This window comes from Staurois parvus, unplaced genomic scaffold, assembly GCF_062004578.1.
Source record: "Staurois parvus isolate SC_StPar_1 unplaced genomic scaffold, SC_StPar_1.0 ptg001208l, whole genome shotgun sequence".
NCBI classification, from domain to species: Eukaryota; Metazoa; Chordata; class Amphibia; order Anura; family Ranidae; genus Staurois; species Staurois parvus.
In genome coordinates, this window is record NW_028319004.1 from 427,714 (window position 1) to 440,358 (window position 12,645).

Genomic DNA, 12,645 nt, shown 5'->3' on the forward strand with positions numbered 1-12,645 from the left:
CATTACTTCCTGAAGAGATGATAGAGAGGAACAAACAAGTTTTCAGATATACACAACTAGTAACCTTTAGTGTATAGTGCCATCTACTGGTCAAGTGATAATAACACACAATACTATATATAGTACATTATAGTACATGCTGTTGCATTCCCAACACCCGGCACCCCCCTACTCACGCCAACCACCACAACCCCCTTTAATCTCATATCTGTCCCCCTCCTCCCCACATCCACCCCTCCCCTCTCGGTTGCACTCCTGAATGCCTGTTTGGTTTGCAACAAGCTCACCGCCATCCACGACCTCTTTGTCTCCCACTCCCTCAACCTCCTAGCGGTCACCGAAACCTGGATCCAAGCCACTGACTCCACCTCCCCTGCTGCCCTCTCCAACAGAGGCCTCGTTTGGACCCATTCACCCAGACCGAGTGGACGCAGAGGCGGAGGGTTTGGTATGCTCCTACCACCGCTGAGCACCTTCCAGGTCCTCCCTATCCCCCCTCCCTATCCTCCTCCTTCGAGGCCCACTGCATCCGGCTCTTCTCTCCCACCCCCCTAAGGATTGCGGTAATCTATCGGCCTCCTGTTCCGCATCCCTCTTCCTAGAGGACTTCGCCGCCTGGCTTCCCTTCTTCCTCTCCTCCGAGCTACCGACCATCATCCTAGGCGACTTCAATATCCCGATCAACGCCAACAGGCCGGCTACTTCCCAACTCCTCCTTCTAACCTCCTCCTTCGCGCTCACACAGCACACTCAGTCCTCCACCCACTCCAACGGAAACACCCTGGACCTCGTTTTCTCCCACCTCTGCACCTCCTATGACTTCACTAACACCCCCTTCCCCCTCTCTGACCACCACCTCCTCACATTCTCCATCTCCCCCTCCCTCAACTCCCCCCCAAAGCATCTAACCATCACCCGCAACCTCCGCAATCTGGACCCGACCCATCTCCACCCAGCAGCTGACCGTCTGTATGACAGTATCCTCCCTCTGTCATGCCCTGACCTGGCCACTACTGCATACAACGACTCACTGTCAGCTGCCCTTGACTCCCTGGCACCCCTAACCACACATAGCATTAGACCCTGACCGCTTCAACCCTGGCAAAACGACCACACAAAATGCCTCAAACAACGCAGTCACGCCCTGGAGTGCTTATGGTGCAAAACCAGATCCCCTCCCGGGTTCTCTCTCTATAAAGCTGCCTACCTCGCCTACACCACCTCCCTCCACGCTGCCAAGCAAGCCTATTTCATAACCCTCATCAACACCCTCTCCACCTGTCCTCGTCGGCTCTTCTCCACTTTCAAATCCCTGCTCTCTCCCTGTGGTGGTTTATGTAAGAATTTATTCTACTTATGAAGGGTGGTGTCCTTTTCCCTTAAACAAAATATTGCAGTGCCTCCAGCCGTTAAAATACGGCAATTATTTAATGAACCAATAATTTGGACACCTTAATAATTTGATCACCACTTATTAATATACCTTGAGTCCTTTTAGCCAGTATGATTTCGTACCATACACACAAAAATTGCCTTTATAATAAATAAATAGATAAATTTATTTATGTACAAAAATTATATATATATTAACACAAAACGCAAAAGACTGGTGATGAATGGATACTGGTACACACGATCAAAGATATACTATACCAATTCTATACACCAAACAATTTTTCTAGATAGTAATAAAGATTAAAATCAAATTTAGTGATAAGTGTTAATTTATAGTACTTCAGAGGTCATTTCTCCCAAAACGTGGCCATAGAAATGTGAGAAAATATTCCCTGATAAATCGTACTATAACCAATTAAAAATTAATTAATTATGCAATATCTATAATTTCAATATTACACCAAACAATTCTTAGCAGTAATAATATGGATCTCTCTATATATATATATATGAACACCCAATGCAATTACTATCACCCCAATGCAATTACTATCACCCCAATGCAAGAGAGGAAATATAAAATACAATATTAATTCTTAACAATCTCACCACACCCAGAACCTGGATTATGACGCCTCCCCAGTGCATTCAGCTGGCAATTGAAATTCCTGCAGAAGAATGGCCGCAGGGAGCAAGTGAGAGATAGTGCAATAGGTGGTAGTGTTTAAGAAAAAGTGTAGGATGGTAGAAGTTCAGAGATTTAGGAGTCTAGTAAAAGTTTTAGTAGTTTGAAAATATTGAGAAATAGTGTTAAAAGGTCTTTAAGTTTTTCAGATGGGATAGATTTCAGCCTCGTCAGATTTCTTCAGCTTTTCAGATCTCCTTCCGATTGTTGATTGGTTTTTCTTTAGCTTTCTTATTTTTCTTAGCATGAGTCTTTTAGTATATGTTTTTTTTTAGATGAGGTGCATGGCTTTTTTATACCATCCAAACCATTGTTTTAAAAGACCCTCCCAACAGGCTTTTTGATTGGCCGGTCGAGAAGTGTATGTACCTAAGATATCTCTCACCTGTCCACTGGGGGGCAGTCAGGGATCACAAAACAATTTGAGTATTAATGATGACTCATGCCTCGGGTGGAAACCAAGGTGATTTTAGATATTAAATATACGTCTTATCCAAATATATTTGATTTTACCACTAATGTTTCGGATAGGAACCATAGAAAGATATATGTGCATTCAGTTATTCATTTCCCTGAGATTCAAACTTGTGTGAAACATTTGCTTTCTGATGGAAACATACAACTGATACCAATTCACAAAATATCTTACTTTTCACCATTTCATACTTAATTTAGTGGTATGCAATCCCCAACTCTGCTGAATAGATTTTTGTGTGTGGAACCCTTTATAACATCCCATTGAGATCCCCCACACTTTCCTTGGCTGGGAATATAGTTCATGGGAATATGACAGAGAACCTTATCCATTGTTGGGTGCTTAAAGTACATAGACTGGCCTGTAGTTAAACCTGAATTCAATAGCCTATTGTGACAGTCCATAACGTTTCCTCTGGGAATCCACACTTTCAAGGTTTTATTTAATCTTCTCAGATCTACAAGTATCGTCTCACCATTGTCATTTTGGTCAGGTGTGATGACTCACTGTTTGGAAGTCCAACGGTGGTATTTTACTTTGTAATTAACTTTTTTCAGGTGAAATCTCCTCATTTTCAACAGACAATGGTAATTGTTGAGAAAACATACTTTGCCAGTCTTAGAGTCACCGACATCAGATCCCACTATTATCTTTCCTGGGACTTGTTTGACCACCTGTAGAGATTCAAATAGTATATTGTCTCTGGAACAAGTCTCTTCCACTCATTGTGTGTGTGATTTCACGAGAAGGTCATTTGAATTCTCACCAAGAAAGATTAACCCTTAACAGACGGCTGGGCTTGTTACTGTTGGATTGAAATCATATTTTTAATAAATATTCCCCCAAAAGTCACTACATCCCCCCCACCCCCACCCAGCACCTCACTCACCGCCCACGAGATTGCCAATCACTTCCAAAACAAGATTGACGCAATCCGTAAGGACATTGTCAACTCGCAATCCACCTCTCCACCCAGCCTTCTGCCCTCCTTCAACCGTCCCCTCCCCCGACCTCATAGCCGCACTACCCCCCACTATACCTAATGCCCCACACATCATCACCTCGCCAACACTCCGCTCCTTCAGCTCAACTACCCCCTAGGAGGTCTCTAAGGTCTTCCCTGAAGCCCGCCTCACCACCTGCCCCCTAGACCAAATCCCCTCACAGCTCCTCCAGTCACCCCCCTCCATCATTCGCTCCCTCACCCACATCTTCAATCTCTCCCTCTCCACTGGCACCGTCCCCTCCCCTCTAAAGCATGCACACATCATCCCCATACTCAAAAAACCCTCCCTTGACCCCACCAACCTTAACAACCTTAGACCCATCTCCTTGTTGCCCTTCACTTCCAAGCTCCTTGAGCACCTGGCCTACAATTGCCAAAGCCAATGGCCACTATTCTATCCCCCTGCTCCTCGACCTCTCCGTGGCCTTCAACACTGTTGACCACCCTCTCCTCCTTGCCAAACTGCACTCCCTTGGCATCAAGGACGCTGCTCTCTCCTGGTTCGCCTCCTACCTTTCCCAACGCTCCTTCAGTGTCACCTACAACACTGCCACCTCCCCCTCTCTGTCGGGGTCCCCCAAGGCTCTGTCCTCGGGCCCCTCCTCTTCTCCATCTATACCTTCTCCCTTGGCAAACTTATTCACTCCCACGGCTTCAATTACCACCTCTATGCTGACAACACCCAAATTTACCTCTCCACCCCCCCACCTCACCCCCTCATTCTCTGCCCGCATTGCCCACCTCCTAAAAAACATATCAGACTGGATGTCGCTCCACTTCCTCAAACTTAACCTATCCAAAACCAAGCTCCTGGTCTTCCCCCCACCCTGTGCCCCCCCCCATCCTCTCCATCACTACTAACAACGCCACCATCACTCCCACCCCACACGCCAAAGTCCTGGGTGTCACCCTGGACTCCCACCTCTCCTTCCTACCCCATATCCAACTGCTATCTAAATCTTGCAGGCTTCACCTCCGCAACATCTCCAAGATACGCACATTCCTCACCCCAGACACCACCAAACAACTCGTACACTCCCTCATCATCTCACGCCTGGACTACTGCAACTCCCTCCTCACTGGCCCACCCAAACGAATGCTATCCCCACTCCAGTCGATCCTAAACTCAGCGGCGAGACTCATCCACCTCACCAAGCGCTCCACATCTGCCTCCCCCATCTGCCAATCCCTTCATTGGCTCCCAATTGCCCAACGCATCAAGTTCAAGCTGCTAACCCTGACCTACAAAGCCATTCACAACGCCGCCCCAAACTACATAACCGACCTGATACCCAGATACTACCCTACCCGTGCCCTCCGCTCCTCTCAGGACCTTTTGCTCTCTAGCTCCCTGGTCTCCTCCTCCCACGCCCGATTGCAGGACTTCTCCAGGACATCCCCCATCCTCTGGAACTCCCAACCCCAATCCATCAGACTGTCGCCTACCCTCCTCACCTTCAAGCGCACCCTGAAAACCCATCTCTTCAGGGAAGCCTACCCCAACCTCACCTAACACCCGACCTCACCTAACAACTAACCTCCTCCACTCCTCCCACCACTCCATCCCCCACAGCCATCTCCTCCTGTACCACCTTCCCCTCCCTCCTAGATTGTAAGCTGGAAAGAGCAGGGCCCTCGAACCCCTCGTGTATTGTATTGTTACCATCTTGTCTCATGTTCTGTCCCCCCCGCTACTGTACAGCGCTGAGCAAACCCTTTGGTGCTATATAAATAATGTATAATAATAATAATAATCCTAACAGGTGTTCTGTCATTTTTCAGGATGTCAGGAAAAACATGTCCTCCGTCAGTAAATGTTCATGTTGTGTCAGTAATAAAAGTCACGGAGGGTTGGGAACCCTGCAAGGGGGGCAGAGATATGTGACTGCCTAGTCCAGCCTTTCTCAGCCAGGGTTCCTCCAAAGGGTTCTAGGGCTTCCTTGTCACTTCATTGGGCTGTATATGGAAGTGTCACCGACCAGCCGTTTCTGGATACACAGCTTTGTCATCATTGCACACACACACCATTTTGTTTTCATTCAATACATTTTTATTACAATTTCACTTTTAACAAGATTACAAAAATAACCAGGAAATAGTAAAGGCAGAAATCCGATTGGTCAGGAAGATCCCTTGTCTGGAATGTGGGGGCGGAGTCATTATTATTGGTGTACAATACAATACACAACGTGTTCCATTATTATAACAAAGTATTGTAGAAAAGATCCCAACATAGAAAATGGGGGAAAGGAGGAAATAAAGGCGGATATGAAGGGGAATCTGTGTACGGGGAACACCTTAACAATCACCACCATTTTATTCTCCAGGGCCTCTGATGTCACAGAATAGATGTTTGGGGGTTTATCTCATCTTCAGGACCAAAATCTGCATTTTCCCATGTGTGCAAAATCATGCAGAAACAGCTCTGGCAGTGAGAGGGTTAATGTGGGCTAGATGGGATCCCTCTGCTGGGGTGACATTAGAGCTCCCCCTAGCTGCAGCCTGGTAATAACATTGCCCTCCAAATATTGGACATAATGGGGGATTTTTCCTGAAATACAGCAATCAATAACAGCACAATACCACATTATGGCCACTAGATGGAGCCAAAGGAATCAGAGTGTGAAATAAAGTATGCCCAATATTCGTCATGGCCGGGCGAATGTCACTCACATTCCTTCTAACTTTTTTTTTTTTTTTTACTAAACCTCTAAGTGTTTGTGAAAGCTTCCACCATAAATATACTCAGCCAATGAGAGGTGATGACTCCATATTTATTACAGGTACTTCTATAGCACTGTCCATTTATACATAAATTGTTCATTCCCATCAGTCCCCGCCCCCGAGGAGCGTACAATCTAAGGTCCCTAACTCACATTCATACATACACATACTAGGGGACAATATACCTACCAGCATGTCTTTGGCATGTGGGAAGAAACCAGAGTACCTGGAGGAGACCCATGCAGGCACAGGGAGAACATGCAAACTCCAGGCAGGTGGTGCCATGGTTGGGATTCAAACTAATGACCCGAGTACTGCCAGGCAGAAGGGCTAACCACTGAGCTGCTATCAATAGCCAACCCGGTCCCACACTTCATCCATGTCTTTGGGGACCTCTGATCTCCTTATGAACTGTTTCTTCCATGATGAAGATCAGCCATGGAGTATATCTGAGGTGTATATCAGGGTGTGCTTCTTCCCCACATGAGAGCTGGGATGTCCAGCAACATTCATCTAGAAGACATTTCCCGCACTCAAGGCACTAATACACCTCGAGGGTTGTGTGGGGCCCCTGATGTACAGGAAGACAGGACAGTGAGGAACATTTCCCTCACTCAGGACAGGAAAGTGGCTTCTCCCCCGTGTGACATCTCTGATGTTTGTAAAGATTGGACTTCACTGAAAAACATTTCCCACACTCACAACAGGCATACGGCTTCTCCCCCGTGTGAGATCTCTGATGTGTGTAAAGATTGGATTTCTGTGAAAAACATTTCCCACACTCAGGACAAGCATATGGCTTCTCCCCCGTGTGAGATCTTTGATGTGCGTGAAGATTAGACTTCTCTGAAAAACATTTCCCACATTCAGGACAGGAAAATGGTTTCTCCCCCGTGTGCAATCTCTGATGAATACGAAGACTGGACTTATCAGAAAAACATTTCCCGCACTCAGAACAGGAAAGTGGCTTCTCCCCTGTGTGAGTTCTCTGATGACTGTAAACATGGAACCTCAGTGAAAAACATTTCCCGCACTCAGGACAGGCATATGGCTTCTCCCCCGTGTGAGATCTATGATGTCTGTAAAGACTGGACTTGTCTGAAAAACATTTCCCACACTCTGCACAGGAATAGGGCTTTTCCCCTGTGTGAGATCTCTGATGTCTGTAAAGATCAGACTTCTCTGAGAAACATTTTCTACACTTAGGACAGATATAAGGTCTTTTCCCTGTGTGAGATCTTTGATGCTTAACAAGATCTGATTTTGCTACAAAACATTTCCCACACTCAGGACAAGAAAATGGCTTCTCCCCCTTGTGAGATCTCTGATGTCTGGAAAGATTGCACTTCTGTGAAAAACATTTCCCGCACTCAGGACAGGAATGTGGCTTCTCTCCTGTGTGAGATGTTTTATGCTCATTAAGACGACATTTAAAACGGAAACATTTCCCGCACTCAGGACAGGAATACGGCTTCTCCCCCCTGTGAGTTCTTTTATGCACATTAAGATGGGATTTATAACAGAAACATTTCCCGCACTCAGTACAGGAGAAGCTCTTCCCTATTGGAAGGCCGGCCTGGTCCCGCACAGTCTGAGGTTCCTCAGGATACGAGGAATCCGATGGTCCATCTACACTGGGTGGTGCCGGATGGACATTGGAGGGAGCCGGGTTTTCTCCTGGACTAGACTCTGTGATGTCCTCATCTTCTCCTTTCCAGTCTGGAGACAAAGTGAGACAATCCTCGGAGGTTTTCCTCATCTCCCGGCCATGGACTAAAATACAAAGACAAAGAGGATTACTAGACAGAAGCTGATTGGTTCCCCCAAACCAGGACTCCGCCCACATCAGGCAGCTTGGTCTCTGAGGAGCTTACAATTCCACCCTCAAGGGAACTAGGAAATGGCTCCTCTGATCTCCTACCAGGTCATTTCTTTATTCATGGACCTTAGTCAGAGAGTGAGGAAACAACCAGAACTGTCTTTTATAGGAGGGACAGTGATGAGGGGATTATAGGACGAGGGTCCCCACCCCCTCTATCACTCATCGCCATCTTCCCAACACAAGAAGTACTGCACTTCCTTATTTACTCCATGATTTAGTCATGAAGAACAGCGGGGCTGAGCCCCACCAGAGGTCAGAGAGTGAGGATGGGGGGAGAACAACCAAGATGAAGACTGGACTGATCCTGAAGACCATCATCATTGGGGTATTGACTCCTCCCTCATTATCACTGTTTAAGGGTCCAAAGTTGGAGGATGTTATCACATTATTATCACCATGTAAAAGTCTGTGCTCCAATCACATCATCCGATATAAAATGTCCAGCTGGGAGGAAATGGGTGGAAAATAATTAAGGCCTAAAGTGAAGGAAATGTGTATTTGCTCCCCTGCTGATGTTGAATGGTCGCCCCTCACACAGAAATGATCGGTCTAACAATGGAATGTTCGCCCCTCACACAGAAATGATCGGTCTAACAATGGAATGTTCGCCCCTCACACAGAAATGATCGGTCTAACAATGGAATGTTCGGTGTAACACTGAGAGACAGAATACAACAACAAATTCAGCAGAAATGCGTCTAACAAATGATGACGGATCTGCATGTTCATGAGGGAAAGAAGGATTTGATCCCTTTCACAAAACATGACTTAGTACTTGGTGGCAAATCCCTTGTTGGCAATCACAGAGGTCAGACGTTTCCTGGAGTTGGCCCCCAGGTTTGCACACATCTCAGGAGGGATTTTGGCCCACTCCTCTTGGCAGATCCTCTCCAAGTCATTAAGATTTGGTGGCTGACGTTTGGCAACTTGAACTTTCAGCTCCATCCACAGATTTTCAATCGGATGAAGGTTTGGAGACTGGCTAGGCCACTCCAGGACCTTAATGTGCTTCTTCTTGAGCCGCTCCTTTGTTGCCTTGGCCGTGTGTTTTGGGTCATTGTCATGCTGGAACACCCATCCACCACCCATTTTCAATGCCCTGGCTGAGGGAAGAAGGTTCTCACCCAAGATTAGACGGTACATTGCCCCATCCATCGTCCCTTTGATGCGGTGAAGTTGTCCTGTCCCCTTAGCAGAAAAACACCCCCAAAGCAGAATGTTTCCACCACCATGTTTCACAGTTGGGATGGTGTTCTTGGGGTCATAGGCAGCATTCCTCCTCCTCCAAACAATGAGTTGAGTTGATGCCAAAGAGCTGGATTTTGGTCTCCTCTGACCACAACACTTCCCACCAGTCCTCCTCTGCATCATTCAGATGTTCAGTGGCAGACTTCAGCCGGGCCTGGACATGTGCTTTCTTGAGCAGAGGGACCTTGCGGGCACTGCAGGATTTCAGTCCTTGTCGGCGTAGTGTGTTACCAATTGTTTTCTTGGTGACTGTGGTCCCAGCTGCCTGGAGATCATTGACAAGATCCTCACGTGTAGTTCTGGGATGATTCCTCACTGTTCTCATGATCATTGACACCCCACGAGGTGAGATCTTGCATGGTGCACCAGACCTAGGGAGACTGACACTTGTTTTGTGTTTCTTCCATTTGTGAATGATTGCACCAACTGTTGTCACCTTCTCACCAAGCTGCTTGGCCATAGTTTGGTAGCCCAGTCCAGCCTTGTGTAGGTCTACCATCTTGTCCCTGAAATCCTTGGACAGCTCTTTGGTCTTTGCCATGGTGGAGAGTTTGCAATCTGATGGTTTGATGGCTCCTGTGGACAGGTGTCTTTTATACAGGTAACACAATGAGATTAGCAGCACTCCCTTTAAGAGACTGCTTCTAATCTCAGCTTGTTACCTGTATGAGAGACACCTGGGAGCCAGAAATCCTGCTGAATGATTGGGGATCAAATCCTTCTTTCCCTCATGAACGTGCAGATCAGTCATCATTTGTTAGACATGCATTTCTGCTGAATTTGTTGTTGTATTCTGTCTCTCAGTGTTACATCGAACATTCCATTGTTAGACCGATCATTTCTGTGTGAGGGGCGAACATTCCATTGTTAGACCGATCATTTCTGTGTGAGGGGCGAACATTCACCATCAGCCGGGGAGCAAATACGCATTTCCTTCACTGTATGTAATGTACAACTTATCATACGGGATACAAAAGTTAGGACTGAACAGTATTAGTTTTCTTCTATATTCATCTGGTGATCTAGCCAGTAAATCTGTTTTATAAAACTCTGCAGCAGAATGTATCAGTTCCAGGGATGAGGCAGACCATTTATCACTGACAGGGGGCTTACAATGAGCAGCTTTTATTTATTCATGTAAAACTTTTATCCCAAAAGAAAAAACCTGTTTGATGTAACTGATTATGAAGTGTGATCTGGAGTTTGGCTTCAATTAGTTACTGTTTTTATATCTGCTAATACATCTAACACTCCCCTCCCCCCAGACTGACCATGCTGCTGTCTCCACAGCGGGGGCGCTCTAATACAGAAGGTGTGTTACTGGCCAGATCACCAGGTGAAAACAGGGAAAAAAGCCAAAGAAAAGGAATGCAGCCGCCACCTCATCCTATGTCCAGTGATAGCAGTGACATCTACTGGCCACAGTGAGACATCACAAGACAACCTAAACTTAGGGAGAAACCAAGTGAAGAACTATACAATCATCCTGAGCCAAGTACAGCCCAGCCACAAACTAAACCCACATACTACCTCTATTCAGGACAAGGGGGGCGATACTAATAAATAGTGTAAGGATCACATCAAATTGGTGTTTAGTAATCAGAGATCACTTACAGGGGTTGTAACCCTCAGACATGGAATATGAACAAACATATCCCTCTACAGTGTGTACTTGTCTCACTCCAGAGCAATAAGAGCCATTTCTGTCTGCTATCTCCTTCCTCTGCGATCAGCATGAATCACTTCTGACAAATCTTCCTGACACCAAGAGAAAAAATGTGAAAGGGGAGAAGCTCCAGCACACAGCCTGTGATTGACAGCCTCAGCTCTGTTCCTGTGTGCTGTGTACCTTCCCTCCAATCACCTTTAGAGCTCACCTCACTGAACTCTGCAGAATGTGACTTTATCTCTCTGTCTCTTTTTTTCTGACTTCTCAGACAAGCTGTATACATTCTGGGCTTTGAACAGTTGTAGAGAAGAGATTGCTGCAGATAAAAAGGTGCAACATATGTAGGATTTGTTTTATCTCTGTGTATCACCTGAGGCCAGTCACTGCACTGAGTATATGGAGGGATTACAACCACTTTAAATGTTTACTGTAGACAAGTTGCAGAGATCCCACACCGCTGCCTCCCATCTCCTGAGACTGCACTCAGTGACTTGGGGCTGAGACACTACAGACATATCCCTCCACCCGGCACAGCCAGCAGATAACAGAGCAAGGAACCCTGGGAGAAATGTTCTGTCAGAGATCTTACTAGACCCAGACATGGAGCAGAAGATCAATAGCACACACCCCAGGTGCCTAGGTCTAGTAACCTCTATGGTGAAATGAACATTTTGCTGCCAGCTGAACCCCAGAACCTCCATAAATCCAGTCTAGATACATAAATTGTGTCTGCAGCACAGAGAAGGAAGATTATCCGAGAGAAATCCAGGAATACAGGACGGGGAACACAGCTCAGGAAAGTGACCAGGGGATTACAGGCTGATATCACCCAGTCCCCGCCCTACTCTGGACCAATCAGTGAGCAGTATGGGTGGAGGAATGGATTTAGTGTTCATGACCCACCTGTGCTGATCTCTGTAGGAGTGTCCTCCTCTATAAATGTCCCCGTTATTCCATCCTCCTCCATAGACTGCTGATCATCCCTCACATACGCCTCTTCTTCTTCAACCTCAAATTCTCTCAGGTTTCCACTCTGAATATATAATAAAAATGACATCAATGGTAACAATGCAGATAATGTACAGATCCTAATGATGCTATCAGTGATTGTTCCTCATCTACCTGATGATGGTGAGGGATGGTGTGACCTTCCTGTGTGGAATCCTGGGAATACAGAGGACGGGGACATCTCTCTGGTGGGTTCCCATGACTGGATCCATCTGTAGGAAACACACACACTGACTGAATCCATTGTTTCTATGTGTTTATCAGATGATGGGGGATCTAGGTGGATCCTCCGTACTGCTCTCTCCTTTACAATAAAGTCTCCTCTTACCCGGTGATGTGAGGGGCGGCTGATTGTCCATCATGACGTCCTTGTAGAGATCCTTGTGTCCTTCTAAATACTCCCACTCCTCCATGGAGAAATAGACAGTGACACCCTGACACCTTATAGGAACCTGACACACACAATGATACAGTCACCATCCAGACACATCCCTTGTCTGTTACTGGAGAATGTCCCAGAATTCCCGGCACCGCTCACCTCTCCTGTCAGCAG

At 46.4% G+C, this 12,645-nt stretch overlaps 1 protein-coding gene across 1 annotated transcript in view; it reads right to left on the reverse strand.

The window, feature by feature from the left end:
- The window catches only part of LOC149438164 (uncharacterized), a 101,634-nt gene extending 89,519 nt beyond the window's left edge, over positions 1-12,115 (reverse strand). Inside the window, exons 1-2 of the mRNA XM_089660180.1 lie at positions 11,988-12,115; positions 6,899-8,058 (exon numbers count right to left, since the gene is read on the reverse strand). Of these exons, the coding sequence (XP_089516306.1) occupies positions 6,899-8,058; positions 11,988-12,051 (1,224 nt within the window). The 5' untranslated portion in view covers positions 12,052-12,115. The remainder of the gene's footprint in view (positions 1-6,898; positions 8,059-11,987) is intronic.
- Positions 12,116-12,645: the final 530 nt, after the last annotated feature.